Here is a 24,203-nt window from a genome sequence, read left to right as displayed (position 1 = left end):
ATAAAAAAAAAAAAAAAAAAAAAAAACCACCACCACCACAACAAAAGAGAATGCTTTGACAAAAAACCAAGTTACCATGACACTATAGACACAGCAGCCATGGTGAGACTCAAACACTTGGCCACTTTCTTTTATATCCAATTCACATGATTCACATAACTTAGTATTTTTTACCCCAGCAATGATAACTTATCATCTTATCACTCCTATTACAGAATCCCATTTTAGGACAACTTCACACAGCCCAGTATTCTTTGGCCTATTAATAATCTCTCATCTGGGCTACAACTAATGCTATTGCACTGAGTACGGGCCTTGATACAAACTATAACACAAATTCAAATCAGTAAGGAACTTATCCAATAAAACTGTAATGACAACAACATCAATAAAAACTATTCCAATGCCTGGCAATTACAAAACTGTGTATTCTACAGTCCCAGGAGTTTTACTTCAAAGCTGACTTATCCCAAACAGCATTATCTAGCAATAGACAAATATTTACCTTATTAGAGATTTCTGCACTCAGAATGGGTACACTTAGGTAGTTTGACTTTTTAAGACTTATTGATTTTCCTTACATTTTAAAAGTTTTTTATTAAGTGGCAATCTAGTTCAGAGGTCCAAGAGTTAATCCTGAGATGTCACCCATTTTCTTGAGGCCTTGAAAACGTTATCCACAGTTTCAAAATGCCAGCACTGTAAAGGACCTTGGAGGCTATCTGGTACAACCTCAGCAATTCACATACTGAATTAGGTGGAGCACTTTGAAGACGGACAATACTACACAAGAAGTATAATTTCCACCTATGAGGCCCAGAGAACACACATAGGAAGTTAACCACACAGAACCAGGGGCCTAGAACTCAGCTCTTCACTCTTAATCCCACACTTTAAACACGCCAAGTGAGCTATTTTAAATTGTTGTGGGAAGCTTCAATAAAACTGTATGCACATATTCATGCATACATGGCATTTGACAAATTCTACAAGCTAGACTTTGCAAAATTAGTACAACCCAAAGGGCACACCACTTTCCCCAAATAGTAACACTGTGCTTTCTTATGACATTACTAGTCCATGCCTCACCTCTAGTTTCACTCCCTAACACAAACTCAACTACTCTAGCCTCCTGTTCAAACTGTTTTATTCTTTAAATGATGCAAGTGTATTCTATAAAGTCATTTTCAAACAGTCAGGAAACAGAAAACAAATCTACAAATTTGGACTCCCATCAGGTGAACGCAGGGGCCCTCTTCAATAAACCCAACAAAGAAGCAGGATGTTTAATGTTGACAACAGATTCAGCACTTAAGCAAAGATGATTTATAATTTCATTTTGACGCCTCTACAAAAAAATAACTTTGCTAAGATCACACGATACCAGAGGTTTCCAACAGGTTGTCTTGTCTTGCACAGAATTAAACTAAATTAGTTATGTGCAATTAATTCCAAAACCTTTTGGTGCACAGTGCCAACAATTAAGAGATTTCCAACAGATTTTTCTGGACATATTGCTCATGGTAGCACCGGGCACTCTCCTTTTCCTAAAGTTGGTGGATGGGGTATGGGATCAGAAATTGTTTTAAAGTGTTGGGGGGGCGGAGGTTGACAACAGGAAGATTCAAACTCTGGTTTTCTCTTGGATTTGTATCTTTTGCATATATATAAATAAAAGTATCAAATATGGCCTATTATGGAGATACTGTTGCACAAGAGTTTCAGGCTTTTTATTTCACACACTACCCCGTATACCAGCCCCTTGTCCTGACATTTCTCCTTAAAAACGTATATATACAAGTCAAATTTTCTCCCTTTCCCTTCTCAGCACCAAAGACCTGTGCTTTAAAAACAAGCTGGTAGTGTCCAACGACCACGTTACAGCAAGGAAAAGGCTCACGCTGAAGGACTTTCCGGAGTGTCCTAGGCCTCGAAGTCCTGCAGAGTAAAAGGGGGTGTGTCCGCGGTAGTTTCGGCCCTTTTCCCCCTGCAGCCCTCAGCGGCGCCCCGGGCCCCCTTTCTGGGGGCGTCCTGGGGAGCTGTTCACAGGGCGTCCAGCCCTCAGACCACGGCTCTTTCTTGGAGTGGGACCCAACCAGCGAACGAGGGCGGGGTCGGCGAGGGCACCAACGAATCCCCAAACCCCTCACTCTATGAGACCACTCGGCAGCCCCTCTTCGCCCTCCTCGCGGCGCCCCTGCCTCAGAAGTCCCTGCACGAATACTGCCCTTCTCCCTTTCCCCGGCCCTGCCTCTCCCTCGCACGCACGCCCAGAGGCAAAGAGGACCCAGGAAGAAACCAGAGGACCTGGGGGCCGCGAGAGAGGCAGGACGGGCATCTGCGGTGCCCTGGGAAGAGCTGTCCCGAGAGGTCTCGCCCGAGGGGGCGCATCAGCCACCAGAGCCCCAGCGGAGCACGGGAGCGAAGCGGGGCCGAGCCAGGACCCACCAGCTGCTTCAGGTCCTCCTCCGAGAGCTCCGCGTAACGGTACCGCTGCTGCTCGAACTCGTACCGGGTGGTTTTGGCCACCACCACCACCCGGGAGGGGCGGAAGCCGCCGTCCGGGCGGCTGCCACAGCCCGCCAGCTCGCGCGGCTGCCCCTGCCCCAGATGCCGCCGGCCGCCACCGTCACCGCCCAGCTGGGGCCGCGCGGCGGGGCCTCCCGCACCCGGTCCCCGCAGCGCCGCCGCCCGGCCGCCAGCCACGCGACAACAGCTGCCCAGGAGGAAGCCTCGGTAGCAAGTCATCCTGGGCCAGGCCGCGGCCCCCGGCTCGGGCTCCGGCTCCTTGCTTCCGCTCCCCACCGCCGGGAGTGAGCGCCGCTGGCGCAACCCCGGCTTCTAACTTCGCGCCGGGCGGGCAGAGGTTAAGTGCCGGGACGTGCGTGGCCTGTGCGGCTAGGGGGACGTACCCAGACGTTGACGAAGGCGGGGAAAGCGTGGCGGTTGGGAAACCGGAGACCGCACGCGGGGGAAAGGTGGGCGGGGAAGAAGTGGAGGCTTCGGGCTAGTGGGTTTTGTTTGTTTGTTTATTCGTTTCACTCACGCCTGCGTAATGGCCGCTTCGCCGCCCGGGGGCGACCTCCCCGCTGCACAAGCTTCCCTGAGGTAGCTCTTCTCCCGCCCCCAGGCTAACTCTATCGGCCAATCAGAACCCGCGGCGGCTCCGGATTCCAAGGGGCCGCGCCATTTGCTGTGGCCGGGAAAGAGGTAGAATTCTGTTAGGCTGTTGCGCCGCTCTGAGGAATCCAGCTGGATCCGGTCTGAGACAGCGCGGGGCCTGCGGGTGGGGTTTTGAGCGACTGGCGGGAAAGCAGGTTCCGGGCATGTCCTCGCTCGGATTCTGTTCTGCAGGCCGACCACGTGCCCGTTTGTTCATTTGACCAGGGCGTGTGATAGCTGGTGTGTCCAGGGCTGGGCTGGGGGCTAAGGAGGCGGACCCGGCTCCTGCTGCACCGTGGGCGTGGCCTGGCACGAAATCCTCTCGGCATGGGACCCAGTGCCCGCCCCGCTGCCCCCCGAAGAGGCCTAAGGAACTTGGAGGATGATGGGTAGGGAAGCCTGGCAGAATGGAGCATTTCTCCATGAGGAGCGATGGTTGAAAGTAGGCAGGACTAGAGCGCGGGGTTAAGAATGTTAGTCATTGGGACTTTGTCCTATAGGTTGGAATTATTTGAAAGCTTTTAACTGGAAAGGAGTGAGTTAAAGCAATGTTTGATGACTGTTGATCTGGCTTGGGAATGTTGGGTAGCTTGGGAGGCAAGAAGTGGAGGACAGGATGCTGTTGGGATAATGACCCGTGGAGTGATCAGGACCAGGGCTGGGATGTGATGAGAACAAAAGGAAACGTCCCATTGTAAGGGGGAAACGAAATGGCAGTGCACATTCTGCTGTTCAATTCCTGCAGCTCCTTAGATCCCCTTCCCCTGGCACTGTGTTTGCTCCTTTGTAGTCCTGGCGCTAAATCGCTCTGGACTTTGGGCAGGTTACTTCATCTTTCTGGGCCTCAGATTCCTCATCTGTAAAGAGGAGGTTAGGGTGACCCCAAGGTTCTACCAAGTCCAAATCGATTCAGTGAATCCGTGACTCTCTTCACGGGCCCACCAGCACAAGCGTTCGTTCATTCGTTGGTTCCTGCTGTGTGCCTGCTGTGTGCCAGGTAGTGTATTGGACTGGGAGCATGCACAATGAAGCCCGATAGGTGTTTACGTGGTAAAGTTCTGCCACTGACCCATTCTTACCAAGAACTTTGCCTCACAGCAGCAGCTGCTGATAGTGATGTGTAGTGTAACAACCTTAATAACCTGAACTTCTAGAGGTAACATCTATAATTATCCTCAGACACCTTTGTAGTCTTACTGTTTTAAACTTCATTAGATATTAGGAAGGAAAAAAAAAGGGAGAAATCACAGATGACACTTAGGTTTGAGGCCAGGGTGAATAGGGGAATGTTAATTGATCCATTCGACAGAAAAAAAAAAAAATGAGTAGGGAGAAACTGTTTGGGATCAAAGTCTGACTTTTGTTGCTCATATTTGAAATCTCAGACCTCATTTCTTCCCACTTCACAGATTAAAAACCCAGATTTTTGGCTCTCTCACTTCAGCTACAAACATATGCATTGACATCTCAGCTGGAATAGGCATTTGTCCATAGTTATTTTGCATATCATCTTCCACCTCCTAAAAAATGTGCTTTCTGAAGGCATCCTCTCACAGGTGTCTTGAATTTTCCCTCCCAAATGAGTTTACCCCTTCAGTATTTAAATATGCTCATGTCTATGACATCTTTAAAGTTTTTCTTAAAAAAACAACCTCTAAGCCTTGGTTTTTACATATTACCTGCCTTACCTTTACAGCTGATTCTCCAAAGAGTAGTCTGTTTATCATTGTCACATCCCTGCCTCCTAGTCATTCCTCAACCTGTTGTACACTAGCTTCTCCCCACTACTTTGCTAATTACTGGTGTTTCCAAGGTGACCAAAAGATATTGTTGGAACTCAAAATACTTTTTTCAGTCCTTTAATTGCTTGATTTTTCTGAAGAATTTGAAATGGTTATCATTTCTTTTTGAAATGTTTTACTGTCTCCGAACACACCAGTCCCTAACAGTGTTTCTCCCATTTCTATGTCCCTTTTTGACTTCTTCCTAAACCCGTCTCCAAGATGTCTTCTGTCCTCGTCTCCTTGTCTCTTCTTCTGCCTCTTCTTTCTCCTTCTCTCTCTCTCTCTCTGTCACACACACACATTCCTGAGTTCATTCAGTGTTGTGTAATGGAAGGATCTTAGTTCAAATCCCAGTTTTATTGTTTATTAGCTTTGTGAAACTTGAACTGGTTGTTTAACCTTCCTGAGCCTACTTCTGCATTTATAAAATATAATTGCTACCTTGTAAAATTGTGAATATATGACGGATGCCTAGCACTGTGCCCACTACACAGTACACACTTGGCAAATATTAGCCCCTTTCATGACCTCAGCTATTACTGCCATCTTTAGCCCAGATCTTTCTCCTGAATTTCCAATCCTTATCTAGTTTCCTTTTAGATAATGTCTCTTAAATCTTATACATGTAACACACATTCGTGGAGATTAAATTACATTCGGGTGTCACTGTAGGCCAGGCATCCTGCTAGGTGCTACAGATGAAATGATAAAAAGCGTCCATGCCCTTAAGGAGCCTAAAGTCTGTGCAGTGATGGAGTTATACACAGAATGCTATAGAAATTTGGAGGAGCAGGTCTTAAGTCAGCCTAAGAAGAGTTAGACAAAGCTTTCTGGAAATGTGAAGAGCTAAGCCTTAAATGATGACTACAATATTAGCCATAATCAGCAAGAATGAGAAGGAAATTCCACAGAAGAAACACCATGAACAAATGCATAGAAGCAATGAACTAGCAATTTTGAATTTTTAGAGAATTTAGAGAAAGGCAGGCAACACTGGGAAGTGAGGCTAGAGAGGTAGACAAGGGTAAAGACAATGGAAAGTGTTAAATCCATGCTTAGGAACTTGTCTTTTATCCTGCCTACATTAGGAGACAACCAAAAGGAGAAAATGACACACTTAGCTTTGCAAAAATTGTGATTTTTTTTTTTTTTTTTTTTTTTTTTTTTTTTTTTTTTTTTCTGAGCTAGTGTCTCACTCTGTCGTTCGGACTGGGGTGCAGTGGTGCAATCTCAGCTCACTGCAACCTCCGCCTCCCAGGTTCAAGCGATTATCCCACCTCAGCCTCCCGAGTAGCTGGGACTACGGGTGTGTGCCACCATGCCAGGCTAATTTTTTGTATTTTTAGTAGAAACAGCGTTTCACTGTCTTAGCCAGAATGGTCTCGATCTCCTGACCTCATGATCCACCCACCTCGGCCTCCCAAAATGCTGGGATTACAGGCGTGAGCCACCGCACCCCAGGCGTGAGCAGGCATTTTTTAGAAGAAACACAAACTGAATAAATACTTGAAAAGGTAACCTTATTAGAAATTAGAGAAATACTAATAATGTCATTGTGAAATAATATATCCACTAGATTGGTACAAATTAAGAAATCTTGGTAATACTCTAATTGTTAGAAAACTTATCCATATCAAGTCTTGATTAGCCTAAACATTGGCTAATCATTTCAATAATTCTTCCTTCCAGTGTAAAAAAATAGTTTACAAATTTTTTTTTTTTTTGAGACAGTCTATCACCTAGACTGGAGTGCAGTGGCACTGCACTGCGTGGCTAACACAGCCACAACCTCCCAGGCTCAGGCGATCCTCCTACCTCAGCCTTCTAGGTAGTTGGGACTACAGATGCATGTCACCATGCCCTTCTAATTTTTTTTGAGATGGAGTCTCCCTCTGTCACCCCGGCTGGAGTGCAGTGGCACGATCTCGACTCATTGTAACCTCCGCCTCCTGGTTTAAGCAATTTTCTGCCTCAGCCTCCCGAGTAGCTGGGATTACAGGCACCTGCCACCATGCCCGGCTAATTTTTGTATTTTTAGTAGCGACGGGGTTTCACCATCTTGTCCAGGCTGGTCCTAAGAACTCCTGACCTCATGATCCGCCCACCTTGGCCTCCCAAAATGCTGGGATTACAGGCATGAGCCACCGCGCCCGGCCACCCTGCTAATTTTTTGAAATTTTTGTAGAAATGGGGTGTTGTGCAGTGTTGCCCGGGCTGGTCCTGAACTCCTCGGCTCAGGCAATCTACCGACCTCACCCTCCCAAACAAAACTGCTGGCATTCATGGATTTAATGTTACTGAGTTTTAAACTCAAACTCCATCTATGGTGAGGCTGGTGTGCTTTTCTAGTAAATGAGTCTAACCAACCATGTGATAGCCATATCTCAAGCAAGCTTAACTGTTCTCAACATTTTATGGGAAAAATTATATATCACTGTGATATTCACAACTTGAAGATTTACAGAGGTTTTAAAATATATCATTCCCAACCCCTAGAACCCTTCCCACCCCCACTTCATGTACATTCTGACTCTATGAAAGACATGTATACCTCTTTTTATGACATTCAAATACTCTAAGACCTGTATAGCGGGGGTCCCCAACCCCCGAGCTATGGACCAGTACCAGTCTCTGGCCTGTTAGGAACCGAGCCACACAGCCAGAGGGGAGAGGCAGGCAAGGGAGTGAAGCTTCATCTGTATTTACAGCTGTTTCCCATAATTTGCATTACTGAGCTCTGCCTGCTGTCAGATCAGAGGCAGCACTGGATTTTCATAGGATGCAAACCCTACTGTGAACTACTCATGCAAGCCACCTAGGTTGCACGCTCCATATGAGACTCTAATACCTGATGATCTGAGATGGAACAGCTTCATCGCAAAACCACCCCACCCTACCCACCCCCTAGCCTGTGGAAAAACTGTCTTCCACAAAACCAGTCCCTGGTGCCAAAAGGTTGGTTACCACTGCTGTGTAGGATGTATTCTGGCGAAAAAGGGTTCCTTGCTTTGGCAGTAATGGATGGAAAATAATATATTTTTAAGAGAGAACATTTTAATTGTCTATAATTAGGGTAAACAGTTGGGTAAAATCTTATTAAAAGAGAAGAAAGTTAAGGTTGTCTTAACAAAAGATATATAATGACATAAATAATTAAATTTTAATTAAAAGCAGCTGTTTTGGAAATCCAAAATGTATACTTCGAAATGATCTACCTAAATAACTTATGAAAATGGATGTTATTGTACAACTGATGTTATTGTACAACTTCTCCTTATAAAAGGGGAAGAAAGGACATAGGAAAGCTGAAAAGAAGAAGGCTAGGTGAAGATACAGGACGGGCAAGGAAAAGCCATAAAATGTTTCTACTATTCCTCCAAAATTGTACTAAATATTTGTGTAAGAATTCTAAGAATAATGGAGTGTATAGAAAGCGGGTTGAAAGAGTTGTGAGCTAAATATCATGTTTCTGTTCTTCTTTTCCATTTCATAATCTGGGAATTTTCACTTCTCTCTTTGCTTTCCTGATATTCTAACCCTATATTTGGTTTTGTTGCACTGGAATTTCTATATAGATCAGAAATTAAGGTAGTTAATTTTTTCCATTGATATATGCGGAGAAATCTAAAGAAAATCATAGAATGAATTTAACTTAAAATGTTAAAAGCATTGAGAAGATACTGCTTTATCTCTACGTTAGTGTGGTGACAAGGATGAACATGTCAAAAGGATAACAATGACCAGGTGCAGTGGCTCACGCCTGTAATCCCAACACTTTGGGAGGCTGAGGCAACGTGGATCACTTGAGATCAGGAGTTCAAGACCAGCCTGGCCAACATGGTGAAACCCCGTCTCTACTAAAAATACAAAAATTAGCCAGGTATGATGGCAGGTGCCTGTAATCCCAGCTCCTCGGGAGGCTGAGTGAGGCACGAGAATCCCTTGAACCCGGGAGGTGAAGGTTGAAGTGAGCCGAGGTGGTGCCACTGCACTCCAACCTGGGTGACAGAGCGAGACTCTGTCTAAAAAACAAACAAACAAAATACATAAATAAAGTTATTTGTTCTCTTCTTCACTTTAGCAATTGATAGTGCAATCACAATGTTCCCACATCAGCTAAGATCTTACAATAAAATAGAATGAGTGCTTTATTATCTTCTCCAAATATCGCTCTGTGTTATGTTTCTAATGAAAATTTTCTGCTGAGTGTGTTCCACATCAGAGTCACTCTTCTTGATTTTTAAAAAGAATGTTTCTGTTGTCCATTCTTTTTGTCCTTTCTTTCGTACTATGTCTCTTTTTTCCCTTCTATCTTTTCTTCATCTCTCTCACATTGACTTTATTTTTCCTCTTTATTTTCTGAGTCATTGACTTCTTTATTTAGAAGTAAAGGATATTATGTGCCATATTTCTTCTAGAATCACTGAAAGAATGAATGGGCCTCTCTTAGTAGTTACCTTACATTAAGTTACGCTTTCTCAGTTATAAGGAAGGACAAAATGATCAATTATACTAACTAAATCATAATCTAAAAGAGTTAATTTAACTTTCGTATGCTAAACTTTCAGGCAGTAGCTGAGGTTTGACTAAATAAATACTTTTTATTATTTTATAACAGACATGGTAATACAGTAATATAACTTTTGAAAGTGTGTGTTCGCATATCCAAATGAATATTGTTCTTTGAAGTATCACTTAGTGAAATTATACCCTCATTTCAAATATGTTGTCATTGTTCAGAACATTTTCAGAAACATTTCGGAATTATGAATTCTTATCTCCTGATCAGAGAATTGTTTAGGGGTCACAATCAAAAGTCACTTTGAAGCCATGATGTGATAAAACTGAATTGAAAAATGAAGTAGGGCTATAAGTACTGAGACTAATTTTCTTGTGTGATTCATGTGATGTCTGTGAAACAAATCTCAAAGAAGAGGATCAAAACTCTATTGCAAAATTGTTGAAATTACTGTAGCCTACTATAATAATAGCATTTAAGAAAAAGATTCATTTGGCTATATATGATACATTTGTTTTTCTGTCTATACAGCCACACCTACTAAAGTATTAATGAAAATGTAATTACATAAATAAAACAAAGTAGAACAAGTTAACATATTTGGAATTCTTATACATGCTTTTTGATACATAGGTAATGTATTATATTTTATTTATTTGTTTAACAACTATTGGATGCTGACCATAAGTCAAGCATTGACAAGATGCAACAGATACAAGTCCAAGAGCAGATGCTCTTTTTAAAGGAATTCATACCATGAATATATAAACTTATCATATTTAGGAAATCCAAAAGCTAAAATTAAAATATACATTTCCCAGAAGATAAATAGGATTTAGTGAAATGTTATGATGCAATTATACTGTTTTTCAAAGAAATGACTCTGGAAATGTAGTAAAATATTTGTTTTATGGTCAGTGTATGACTGAAAAAAATAAACATTTTGGTAGGTATTTATCAAATCTAGCAATTTATAATTTTGAGTATTATATCCATCAATATGATGAAGAGTCCAAATTAGTTATAAAATCCTATTCTAAATAAACTTCTTCAAAATGATAAATTTTGAACTTCTGAAGTCCATTTATTTTTTTAAATTCTGTCAGTTTCTGCACAATAATCAAAATGTAAAATGTAAAACATAAAAATGTTAATTGTAACAAATTACATTTCTTAAACTTTTCTATAAAAACTCTTCAAGGAATGAATAGAATCTTCTCATTAGTTAGGGTGGTTTAGTATTTTCAGTAGGGTGAACCCTCTTTTTGTAGATGTCATGTTTATAGCAGGTAGTATTCATGAACAGGCAACCGACTGTCTGTGAGTCCACCTAGAAGGATCTGGGATATAAATTTAAAATGTTTTATTGTACAATATTTAGGGTAGATTTTTAATATTGAATGCAACTAAATATGAATATTAATGAATATACTCGTTGGTGATGAAATAAAAGCTGCAGAATATACATTTTTACAAGTAACATTTCTCTTTTAGATAATTTATAAGCAACAAAGTGCAAAAAATTAGACCTTTTATTGCTTCCATAACATTTTAGCATTTGTTTTAATGCCTCCTGGAGAAGATACTAAGTGAAAAGGGGAAAAAATGGCAGGGGAAAGGGGTTCATATGATTGATATTTACTTTGCATTATTTTCATTGTTTTTTAATTAAGATAGTTACATAGCACCCCTTTCCTAAAATTCAGTATAACAGAATATAGACATCATAAGCACGTGTCATTAGTTCGTGAGACAATTTGCTATTTAATCTTTATTTCAAATTGACATTGTTAATGTGTACCAACTAGTTCTCTGATAGACCCCATTTTATTGTTGGCAATGTAAACATTATTATAAAATAAAAGAATTTTTATTTATTTTATATGCTTTAAAGACTAATAAACCATTTGTTTAATAGATTTGCTTAAAGTAGCAAGAAAAGTCATATTAACTTAATTCTCTGAATCACTGGGTCAAGCAGGTTATAATACTGATTTGCATATTTTGTGTATTTTTCCTTTTGATTATAGCTTTAATATTAAGCAAAGGAAGATATTTCATCCAGTTATGCCCATTCTTTGATAGATTCTTAAGTTATGTATGATTAAAGCAACTTTAATATTTCAAAATGATTAAGAGTTGAAAAAAATGCTTGTTACCACACTATCATTGTATTGTATTACTCAGTCCTCTGTAAAACAAGAATTCAGGACTAAGTGAAATTGTTAGTGAAAACACTTGGATGACTTTATTGGAATAATTACATCTGTATAACAAAGTTGAGCTTACTATGTTTGACATTGTTTTTCTCCAAAGTATGAATATTAGTTTTAAATCCACATATCAAGAGAAGCACTAAAACCTAACAATCTGTTTATCACTGGTTCCACTTCAACCTTACTTTATTTGTGAATCCTGATACAATAAAAGAAATAGTACTTTTCCCCTAGACAAAATAGGTCCTTGAAAATAGTATTTGTACAATCTAGTTATTCTTATAAGCAGTCAAATTCTAAAAAGAGAATAAACAGAATTTTCAGGGTATCAAGCCAAGTATACCAGGTGGACTCACTATATGTATTTCTATTTCTTCCTATTATAGCCAATAATAAAATGAGAATAAGTGAAGAGAAATAAAAATGAAGGGGTAATTTCAGGGTAGCAATGTAGTAGTTTTTTATGCAGTTTATAAGCAAATGACATAGGCATCACCATGAGGCTGACTTGATAAAATGAAGACCACTTATAGCAGACAGTGATTTTCAAACCCACTCCTCAGATCCAAACAACTAAGGCTCTAACTACCACCGACTTTAAACAGAGCAGTTCCACTTGTTAAAAAGTCTACCTAATATATGAGGATCATGCTTAAGAATTCGTTTTTAAACCTCTGACCTAACAAAACAAAAGCTATTTACCTGATCCATTTTTAGTGACTTGAATGAAATCATCCTCATTCTCATCACAGCTTTCGCAGTTCGATTGTTGGACTGTTTCTGACAGGCTTTCAGCTTGATTGACATCTTTCTGCTTACTGAAGCTTTGAAGTGCAACAAGACGATGATGTATTGCTGCATACAAATATGCTGTATCTTTGGCACTGGCCTGCGTGAGTAACATTACATTGTTAAGAAAATCATTAATGTTAGCTACATTTTACAGATTTTTAATCTTTCACTACTAATAAGGAAGGAATTACATGGCATAAATCTACAAATTGGTACATAGGTGCTAACAACCCTGAAAATTAAGCAGTAAAAAGACAATCTTGAACTAAATTGCTTCCTAAAATGTATACTTTTATAAGCAATCCCAATGTATACATTTTAAATTGAGAAAGTGAAATTTTGTTGTATAAAATCTCTATTTGAATTTAAATTAGTTAAGACCATCCCTCCTTCACTATTTTCACTGTAGAAAATTGTAGGCTTGCAGAGAAAAAACACTTCCATTTCCTGTCCATCACTTTGCTTGGACATTCCTCCAAACTACATAGCTTTGTGGATATGCTGAGCTCATTAGAGCAGTCTATGGTATTGTACCATAAATACATCAGAAGTTCTTGCTTTTCAATATTTTTCTACACTATTTTAATGGTTGTTATTCGTATGAAAATATAAAAATGGTAACAATAAAGTTGGTATAACCTTTACTGTTAAAATATTCTTTTTTTCAATTCCTTCAGTAAAACTGTGGGTTCATTATTAATTTCGTTTATATTAGCAAAATATAGGCAGCACAGGTATTAAATATAGCTTGTTTCCCTCTTTATGAATGAGGAAATTATGGCTCAGAAGGATAAAATGACTTTTCTGAGTTGCTAGTCAGCAAATTGGCTGAAAGTTGAATCCCAGGTTTTATCATTCACATTAGTGGGATTAATGGAATAAATTATGGTCCATAATAGAATAGAATTCTTTCACCTACTAAAACAATTTTTGAAGAATAAACTAATGTCAAGACACTCACTAACATCGATAAGTAAAATGTGTATTTCACAATCATATTAGCTTTTTAATCTCAGCACCTTTTCTAAAGTGTACTATTGTTACCATCATTTTGCAGATGAATAAAATCAATTTAAAGAAGGCTAAGTAGCTTTCCCAAAGATTATACAGTATGTACACTATGCTACATGTATGTATGTATGTATATACTTATACCCAGTTCCATGTATATGCTAAAATATAAGACCAAAATGTTAATAGTGACCATCTCTGAGGATGGAATCTAGTCAGGGTTAACAAGCTCAGTCTCTGGCATGCTACTTTACCCACCTAAAACCAAGGGGGAATCTGGCCCAGAAGACTGGCAAGAGTATTAATACCTTAAATGGTAAATGCAGTTTGTATATCATCTTACCTGAACATTTTAATACTCAATATCACTTACACCTAACAGTACACTTACTGGTAACTAATAAATTTGGTTTTTCATCATGGGCACATGCCAACTTTTTTTCCATATTACTACATGGAAACCAATTTATTTGTATTGTCACCTTCTGCCTGAACTTGAGTAATCAGTCTTCTCCAGTTGGTCCATGGGGAAATCTAGTTTTTTTGGGGGGAGGTTGTGGTTTTGTTTTGTTTTGTTTTGTTTTTGTTGTTGTTGTTGTTGTTTTTTGAGACGGAGTCTCGCTCTGTCGCCCAGGCTGGAGTGCAGTGACCGGATCTCGGCTCACTGCAAGCTCCGCCTCCCGGGTTTACGCCATTCTCCTGCCTCAGCCTCCCCAGTAGCTGGGACTACAGGCGCCCACCACCTCGCCCGGCTAGTTTTTTTGTATTTTTTAGTAGAGACGGGGTTTCACCGGGGTAGCCAGGATGGTCTCGATCTCCTGACCTCGTGATCCGCCCGTCTCGGCCTCCCAAAGTGCTGGGATTACAGGCTTGAGCCACCGCGCCCGGCCTGTTTTGTTTTTTTAAAGCTTTATTCTTGCCAGCTCTCTTGGGTCTGGATCTTGCATTTGAGGTCAAGTATTCCTCTGCCAGGAACAGCTAAAGCTGTGCTCCCATCCTGTTACCTTGGAGATTTACTCATGTCCAGAATTGGAATTTGCTGTTGGACTGGTTGTTTTAACTTGCTAGCTCTGTATTTTTCCATTTCCCACTGGTTCTTTTCCAGTGACCTAAAGCCTTTTTTCAATCTCAGCTTGCAGGATAAGCATTAGGCTTCAAAGTCTGCTAACCTCTTCCTGGGAACCATTCCTGACAATAGTCACTTTGGTAACACAGTAAGATCGTTCACAAAATTTCAGTAGTAAAGTAAAGGGTAGAGATTTGATGGCATATATCACACAAATGTCTTGGAATGAGTACCAATTGATTACATAGACTTTGGTGTTAATTTCTGAATTTCACATAAAATTTATGTCTTATACTACAAACAGACATAAAGAATGGCTGTTTTTGCCAATGGTACATATTATTATAACAAATGAAAAAACAAATTAGTAATTGCAGACATCTATTAATGTAGTAGGATAATCCTCTATCACTGAAATTTCTCACTTACCTGAATTAAAAATACTTTGATGCTATAGTCTTCTAAATCAGTAGCTGTTATTCGTACATTTTTGTGGTTTGCTCTTTGAATCTTCATTTGGGCCCAGAGTTTGCTATTGAGGATCAGCCTTAAACTGCCTTGATTGCGCATAACTAAAATAGGAAGTTGATTACATCAGGCCACAGAACAGTTGACACAGAGGAATTGACCATTTTCAAAAGCAAAATAAATCTTGTAGTTGTTTTTCAGATTGTAGATTCAATACTAACTTGTGATTTGACTAGATTATAACTTGGTTTTCAAATTGTACTTTCTTATGTTGGGAGAACTTTTTTATCTTAAGTGCTGAAATTACACTTTTCTACTGTAATATTTAAAAGTGGTTAAAATTTTAGAACTCCTTTTAAGAACTGATAGTCTGAAGAATATTCATCTGCGAATTGTTTACAATGAAGAAAACCAAAACAAAAACCTTAAGTGTCCAAAAAAATGGAATTAGTTAAATAAATTATGGTGTAGTCATTCAAGAGATTATTATGAACCCATTAAGAATACTGCAAAAAGATATTTATTAATGTGGAAAAATCATGGTGTAATATGTAAAAGAAAAAATTAGGCTACAAAGCAAAATAAACACCATGAATCAGAACTTTTACAATCTATGTATACGTTTATATATACAGAAAACAAGGGTCAGAAAAATATATTCTGTTAACAGATGTTATCTTAGGAAGATAGGCCTTTAAGTGATGTTTTAAAATTTTTTTCAATCCATGCTTTCCAGTTTTACAATGAATGGATATTACCTGCATAATAAAAGAAAGCTGCTTTTGGGGTTTTGTTTTTTATTTTGTTTGGGGATTTTTTTTTTCCTTTGGCAGGCAGTGGAATCGAACCAGAGTAGTAAATAACTTGCAACTGCCTTGGTACTATTGGTTGGGTGATTTAAAAATCTGCGTGCCTGTTACAGAACTGAAGACACTGTTTCTATCCTTTTAATCTGAATTATATCTCTTACCCATTTCTTGAGCTTGATATCCAAAACTCAACAAATAACCTTATTCTTGGATCCAATGTCTACCTGTGGTCTCCTCCAAAGTCTTGACCTCTTAAAATTGACCAATAAATCCATTCATCCTGCCCAGATCTCTCCCTGTGCTATCTTTCAGTTTGGACCTCTGAACAATGCCCATTGTGTCATTTTGAATGATAGCTCTCTTGTATTTTTAGGTTTGACTGGCTCCAACTTCTGAACATCACTGTGCCTGCAGGATTCAATAACTGCACACCTTGGAAACTAATCTCTTTCCTTAGAGACTAATCCTTCATCCTGACCCCATCCCATGTCTGGGATGCCCAGGACAAATCATGGGGCAAGTATTTTCTTTTAGAAAAAAAAAAACTTTTCACTTTACAAAATAATTTACATCATATTATTTCAAATAATAATAACATTACTATTTAGGTGTGTGCTGGGCTCTGATATAGGTGCTTTACATGCTTTATTTCATTGAATTCTGTCAGTCAGTAAGTCATGAACTACAGTTATTCCCATTTTAAACTGATATAAGTACAGTAGAGAAAGAGATTAAAAAACTTGTCAAGGTCACTAGTTAGTCACTGCTGGAGCCAGAACTGGAGCCCATGCAGTCTAACAGGAGAGCATACTTGAAATGGGAAGCTCCTATAGAAATATTTTCAACAGTGATTTTTTGGTGTATTTTATAGCACATCTCCAGAAAATGATATGTGCCTATATTATTATAGGTACACATGAGAAATCATTGCTTGCTTTACAAAAGGATTCCTTACTTAGTCTTGACTGTAATGTTCCACAGTCACTGCTTGCTGTGTCATTCAGTCTCAACGTTCCTCTGCCCCTTTCAATCCAGGATTGTGTTGTTTTGTTGAGTATGAAAAGCTTGCAGTTGATCTAAATAACAATTTTTTCAATGTCAAATATATAGAAAATTTTTTCAAAGTAAGTTACTTCCTATGTTATGCCACATTTATATGTGTCTGATCTTTTACCAAAATAATCTTCGTTAATGATTTATAAACCAGCTTTTAAAATATATTTAATGTTTAGAAACATATAACTTTTGGATAGTTCAAACATCAAAAGTAAAAGACATACAAAGTGAAAAGGGCCCCAGCTTTTATTTCCCATCTACCAATTTCCACCCCTGCAACAAGTAACCACCAGTGTAAATATTTTGTTTATCCTTCCAGAGATACTTGTACATATGTACGTGCCAATACATATAAATGTTCCCCTCTTTTCTGTCAGTGGTAGAATGCCATACCTACTTTCTGATTTGTTAACACTATATATACGTCAACTTTTATATTAATTATTTGAGATATATAATGTTATTTGAAAGTAAAGGAATCATTGAACCATTTGCATACTTCGAAATTTTCAAAGACAGCATGATAATATGGAGAAGTACGATGTAATGCCACAGGTTACCCCACTACAATCATTACTACTGTGTACAAGAATCACCTAAACAGCCTGTTAAAATACAGCATGTCAGAGCCTCACTCCTAACAATTACTTCAATAAGACTGGAATTAATCTAATCCAAGGGTTATGCTTTGAGACACAGTTAAAATAAAAGTGTCTGTAGATCATACAGGAAGTGGAGAGGAATGGAGAGAGTTTAGAGAAAAGCAGACAGAAAAGGCAAAGGGAAATTTATGCCTTGTTGGAAAAGGTAAAGTTGTAGTAATTACATTTCATGTGCTTGTGCTGATGGTGATACTACACAGCATTAAAATCCTGTGATACTGTAGTGTATATCTGTGAAATTCTTGAATTACATGAAATTCTAAACTTTTTTAGGAGGAAAACAAAATTCTTATTGGACTGAAATCAAGTTATCAACATTGTTAAACCTGTGTAAGTAGAATTATTTAATCACAATAATAGCACTAATTATAAAAGCAAATATTAAAGCAGGATACTTGGCTATCGTATTTCTAAGGGACTAATGTGAATAGTTGTAAAACTAGCAGCCCGTTTTCCTGCAAAGTACACATACAAACATAAGAAGAAAATAAGTTACTGGTTTAATTTTGAGAGCGTCCAACATTTTATTTAAGTAACTTAGTCTCCATGAAAACTGTACTTCTGTCTGTATTTTAAAGATGTCTCTCTCTTCTCATGTTAACTTTATTCCAAGTATGTAAATGCTACCAAAAGAGTAAAACATGATATACAGACCTTTAACACATTATGTTCTGATTCCTCCCCTGTTATAACATCAATTTTCTCCAGCAAGCATTTTCGTGATGGTTGGGAAGAGAATGCAGCAGCTGATTCAGTTGGGGAAGTATTTTAATAGAGTCTGTTCCTAAGAGAAAATGCGGGAAAACACTGAAAAGTCCCCATTTTCTCTACCGTGAAAGTTCTTTGTTGCCCCTATGACCACATATATCTACTTGGCTTTTCTAATAGTAAGTGAGATTCCAAAATTCAAACTGCTTGAGTTCGTGTAAAATCTCCTTATCAATTCCCGCATAACATTAACTCAAAAAATTATTAAAGCTTGTATATCAGATAATCATATTTATATGCTTTAATCTTTACCAAAATATTTGAAACACTGGATTACTGGTTTTTAAAATCTTATATTAAATATTAATTTTACTTATATTAAATATTAATGTTAATAAATAACANGTGCTATCTTTCAGTTTGGACCTCTGAACAATGCCCATTGTGTCATTTTGAATGATAGCTCTCTTGTATTTTTAGGTTTGACTGGCTCCAACTTCTGAACATCACTGTGCCTGCAGGATTCAATAACTGCACACCTTGGAAACTAATCTCTTTCCTTAGAGACTAATCCTTCATCCTGACCCCCATCCCATGTCTGGGATGCCCAGGACAAATCATGGGGCAAGTATTTTCTTTTAGAAAAAAAAAAACTTTTCACTTTACAAAATAATTTACATCATATTATTTCAAATAATAATAACATTACTATTTAGGTGTGTGCTGGGCTCTGATATAGGTGCTTTACATGCTTTATTTCATTGAATTCTGTCAGTCAGTAAGTCATGAACTACAGTTATTCCCATTTTAAACTGATATAAGTACAGTAGAGAAAGAGATTAAAAAACTTGTCAAGGTCACTAGTTAGTCACTGCTGGAGCCAGAACTGGAGCCCATGCAGTCTAACAGGAGAGCATACTTGAAATGGGAAGCTCCTATAGAAATATTTTCAACAGTGATTTTTTGGTGTATTTTATAGCACATCTCCAGAAAATGATATGTGCCTATATTATTATAGGTACACATGAGAAATCATTGCTTGCTTTACAAAAGGATTCCTTACTTAGTCTTGACTGTAATGTTCCACAGTCACTGCTTGCTGTGTCATTCAGTCTCAACGTTCCTCTGCCCCTTTCAATCCAGGATTGTGTTGTTTTGTTGAGTATGAAAAGCTTGCAGTTGATCTAAATAACAATTTTTTCAATGTCAAATATATAGAAAATTTTTTCAAAGTAAGTTACTTCCTATGTTATGCCACATTTATATGTGTCTGATCTTTTACCAAAATAATCTTCGTTAATGATTTATAAACCAGCTTTTAAAATATATTTAATGTTTAGAAACATATAACTTTTGGATAGTTCAAACATCAAAAAGTAAAAAGACATACAAAGTGAAAAGGGCCCCCAGCTTTTATTTCCCATCTACCAATTTCCACCCCTGCAACAAGTAACCACCAGTGTAAATATTTTGTTTATCCTTCCAGAGATACTTGTACATATGTACGTGCCAATACATATAAATGTTCCCCCTCTTTTTCTGTCAGTGGTAGAATGCCATACCTACTTTCTGATTTGTTAACACTATATATACGTCAACTTTTATATTAATTATTTGAGATATATAATGTTATTTGAAAGTAAAGGAATCATTGAACCATTTGCATACTTCGAAATTTTCAAAGACAGCATGATAATATGGAGAAGTACGATGTAATGCCACAGGTTACCCCACTACAATCATTACTACTGTGTACAAGAATCACCTAAACAGCCTGTTAAAAATACAGCATGTCAGAGCCTCACTCCTAACAATTACTTCAATAAGACTGGAATTAATCTAATCCAAGGGTTATGCTTTGAGACACAGTTAAAATAAAAGTGTCTGTAGATCATACAGGAAGTGGAGAGGAATGGAGAGAGTTTAGAGAAAAGCAGACAGAAAAGGCAAAGGGAAATTTATGCCTTGTTGGAAAAAGGTAAAGTTGTAGTAATTACATTTCATGTGCTTGTGCTGATGGTGATACTACACAGCATTAAAATCCTGTGATACTGTAGTGTATATCTGTGAAATTCTTGAATTACATGAAATTCTAAACTTTTTTAGGAGGAAAACAAAATTCTTATTGGACTGAAATCAAGTTATCAACATTGTTAAACCTGTGTAAGTAGAATTATTTAATCACAATAATAGCACTAATTATAAAAGCAAATATTAAAGCAGGATACTTGGCTATCGTATTTCTAAGGGACTAATGTGAATAGTTGTAAAACTAGCAGCCCGTTTTCCTGCAAAGTACACATACAAACATAAGAAGAAAATAAGTTACTGGTTTAATTTTTGAGAGCGTCCAACATTTTTATTTAAGTAACTTAGTCTCCATGAAAACTGTACTTCTGTCTGTATTTTTAAAGATGTCTCTCTCTTCTCATGTTAACTTTATTCCAAGTATGTAAATGCTACCAAAAAGAGTAAAACATGATATACAGACCTTTAACACATTATGTTCTGATTCCTCCCCTGTTATAACATCAATTTTCTCCAGCAAGCATTTTCGTGATGGTTGGGAAGAGAATGCAGCAGCTGATTCAGTTGGGGAAGTATTTTTAATAGAGTCTGTTCCTAAGAGAAAATGCGGGAAAAACACTGAAAAGTCCCCATTTTCTCTACCGTGAAAGTTCTTTGTTGCCCCTATGACCACATATATCTACTTGGCTTTTTCTAATAGTAAGTGAGATTCCAAAAATTCAAACTGCTTGAGTTCGTGTAAAATCTCCTTATCAATTCCCGCATAACATTAACTCAAAAAATTATTAAAGCTTGTATATCAGATAATCATATTTATATGCTTTAATCTTTACCAAAATATTTGAAACACTGGATTACTGGTTTTTAAAATCTTATATTAAATATTAATTTTACTTATATTAAATATTAATGTTAATAAATAACATGAAAAACAGAAGACAAACTAGGTGAATCTAATGTTTTACAAATGAAAGAATTCTTACTTGAACTTAAAAAGTTGACAGGAAATTTCAGAGTGGATTTGAATGGTTTTTCCTTGGCGTATGAATCATTTTCAAGTTGAGGCTGGGTGAGTTTTGAGTACCCTGAGTGGGGAAAAGATGCATTATTAATTTTATTTAATAAAAGTTTTAATTTTATCCCTATATGTTTGCAGTAAGACACTTTCATTTTTCTGTTTCAACACAGCAAACAAGCCCAGCTGGTATGTTTTTATTTTGGACTTTCTGTGTGCTGAACAGAGAATTCGTCTCCATTGTTAGAAAGCCTGAGTTCTAATCCTCAGAAAACATAATCTAGTTACCACCAGCCTACTTCAGGTGGGATTTAGTCCCGGAGGCAGTGGGAAAGGTCTAAAGGTACAAAAGAAGGTAACAGATGTTCCATACTCTGACTAGACTAAACTGATGCCCAGGAGGTACAAAAGAAAGAAAGAAAATGTGCCTTTGAACATAGGAGTTAAAAAGTATAATTCAATTTAATATTACTTTTAATTAATTTACCTTTAGAAATTTAAAGTGACAGCTCTGTATATAGTAACAGAAACATATACCAAAGTATTTCAGTGTCCCCAGAAATTTACTCTTGCTATCCACTTTATGGAAGAAAACAAAAAAGTTATCCAGTGACCCCCACAAGATGTCTCAGAGAACATCTTTGTAGAAAGAATCCTAACTTTTCCTCCCAGTTTTTGCCAACAGTCACTTTTAAGGCTACTTGGGGCTCTGTATGTCTGTTGTAATCAAGGCCTGCACAAATAAGACTAATTGACATGACATTTGCGATGATGTGTAGCCCTCTGCAAAACATAGAGAATTGGAACAATGATACTTAAGAATTTATGCTTATATTTTTTCCGTTATGAACTGAAAATTATTTCACATTACTTAACTAGACATCAAGATACTCCCTGAAAATTGGTAGAGATGGGTATAATTATTTCCATTTTAAGAAAATAGAAACTGAGGCACAGAAAGTTTAAATGACTCACTCTAAAAACACATAGTTAGCCAATAAGCCAAGAGTGCATCCTGGCCCCCAAATCACAAGGCCAAAAATTTACAGGATTAGAGGACACACAAATTATCTTTATAATTCCTGTTATCCTTAAGATATTACCAACTTAAAGAGATAGAGAGTTCAGGTTCCTTTATAAACCAAATTTAAAATGCCCATAGGAAATGTGCACAAGTGCCTTCTCAAACCAAACCTATAGTCCTGACTATAGTTTATTTGTATAGGTATCTCTCTGTCTGCTCTTATTAGATGATAAGCACCTTTAGGGTACAGTGTCTCCTTTAGCTTGCATAACCACTTAGGTGGTTTTCAAACCTGCCCGTACATTAGAGTCACTTGACACCTGGCCTCACCCACAGGCATTCTGAGCTAATTGGTCTGGGATGAGACCAGGGGTAAGAAATCCTTGAAAGGATGATTCTAACAGGCAGCCAAATTTGAGATCAATGCTTTATATACCATAAGAACTCAGTACATGTTTGGTAAATTGAGTGGAATGTAAAGTTGATCCTGTGAGGTTTGAAAAGCATTGTCTGACATTTTGCAGATGCTGTGGCTAATCTGGTGTCAAACTTAGAAATAAGTGATATGGAATAAATGTGCCTAAATATACTGCCTGTAAATTCACCTTGGAGGCTAGTCCGTTTTGGTTCACATCCAAAGGCATAGGTCACAGGTCTAGGATTGGTGAGTTGACCTTCATTTTGGGAATGACAGAAGGGTTCCTAAAATAAACTAAGCCTTTAAAATAACTAATATATGAAAGCCCTAAAAATTTTGGAATGAGTTTGGGCGTGGTGGCTCATGCCTATAATCCCAGCACTTTGGGAGGCTGAGGCGGGTGGATCGCTTGAGCCTGGGCAATTCAATGCCAGCCTGGGCAACATGGTGAAACCTCATCTCTACCAAAAACACAAAAAGCCAGGTGTGGTGGTGCGTGCCTGTGGTCCCAGCTACTCGGTAGGCTGAGGTGGGGGGATCCCTTGAGCCAGGGAGACAGAGGTTGCAGTGAGCCAAGATCATGCCCCTGCACTCCAGCCTGGGTGACAGAGCAAGACCCCATCTAAAAAAAAAAAAAAAAAAAAGAATTGGAATGAACTGGCTTAACGAGTTGGTTCTTTTATTAATCTAAATCCGTACATGGGTTTTAAAATCTCTGCAGCTTCTTTGGGATTCTTCATGTAACTGGTAGTCCTGAGACAAGCTAGGCACGTTCAAGCTATCTCAGCCACTTTCCTGACTTGAGTGAAAGCTGGAAAAGGTATGAAGATGTGATTGACCAGATAAAACCATAGGCATGGTTTCCCACAGCTTTCACTTTTCTGTACAATTTTCCACTGTAGATTACACTGTCTTAGAGATCAGAGTTCTGTGGGGACCAGAGAAGCAGTTACCTCATTGCAAGAGGATGCTGAGCATTAAATAAGGATGATGGTAATAACAGTGAGGGGTTTTCACTAGGCAAGTAGATTCTCCTAGGCAAGTAAAGCACTATGAATTTTCTCTGAAAGCTAGGGAAAGAAAAGTTATAATAATGCTTTTTGATGTAAGAGCTTGAAAGTAGGGTTGTGATTAACTAATAAGAACAAATTGGTCGCTGGGCGCAATGGCTCATGCCTATAATCCCAGCACTTTGGGAGGCTGAGGCGGGCAGATCACGAGGTCAGGAGATCGAGACCATCCTGGCTAAGATAGTGAAACCCCATCTCTACTAAAAATACAAAAAAATATATAATATATATATTAGCCGGGCGATATATATATTAGCCGGGTGTGGTGGCACATGCGTGTATTCCCAATTACTCGGGAGGCTGAGGCAGGAGAACAACTTGAACCCAGAAGGCGGAGGTTGCAGTTAGCAGAGATCGTACCACTGCACTCCAGCCTGGGTGACAGAGCGAGACTC

At 38.4% G+C, this 24,203-nt stretch overlaps 2 protein-coding genes across 8 annotated transcripts in view; both read right to left on the bottom strand.

The window, feature by feature from the left end:
• NADK2 (NAD kinase 2, mitochondrial) overlaps positions 1-3,915 on the bottom strand; it is a 48,334-nt gene extending 44,419 nt beyond the window's left edge. The window contains exon 1 of one of the 7 annotated variants that reach the window (XM_017880719.1): positions 3,047-3,915. Coding sequence is in view for 2 of the 7 variants with exons in the window: in XM_017880715.1 (XP_017736204.1) it covers positions 2,449-2,748 (300 nt within the window). In the remaining 5 variants the exon portion in view is untranslated. The other 6 variants (XM_017880721.1, XM_017880720.1, XM_017880715.1 and 3 more) reach the window with 6 other exon arrangements.
• A 6,184-nt stretch (positions 3,916-10,099) lies between these two features.
• RANBP3L (RAN binding protein 3 like) overlaps positions 10,100-24,203 on the bottom strand; it is a 53,733-nt gene continuing 39,629 nt past the window's right edge. The window contains 6 exon segments of the mRNA XM_017880722.1: positions 10,100-10,805; positions 12,384-12,570; positions 14,980-15,122; positions 19,317-19,437; positions 20,745-20,875; positions 21,265-21,368. Of these exon segments, the coding sequence (XP_017736211.1) occupies positions 10,762-10,805; positions 12,384-12,570; positions 14,980-15,122; positions 19,317-19,437; positions 20,745-20,875; positions 21,265-21,368 (730 nt within the window). The 3' untranslated portion in view covers positions 10,100-10,761.

Source organism: Rhinopithecus bieti, unplaced genomic scaffold (genome assembly GCF_001698545.2).
Source record: "Rhinopithecus bieti isolate Rb0 unplaced genomic scaffold, ASM169854v2 scaffold_11966, whole genome shotgun sequence".
Lineage (NCBI taxonomy): Eukaryota > Metazoa > Chordata > Mammalia > Primates > Cercopithecidae > Rhinopithecus > Rhinopithecus bieti.
The sequence above is the reverse complement of the archived record's forward strand: the minus strand, read 5'-3'. Positions and strand labels throughout refer to the sequence as shown.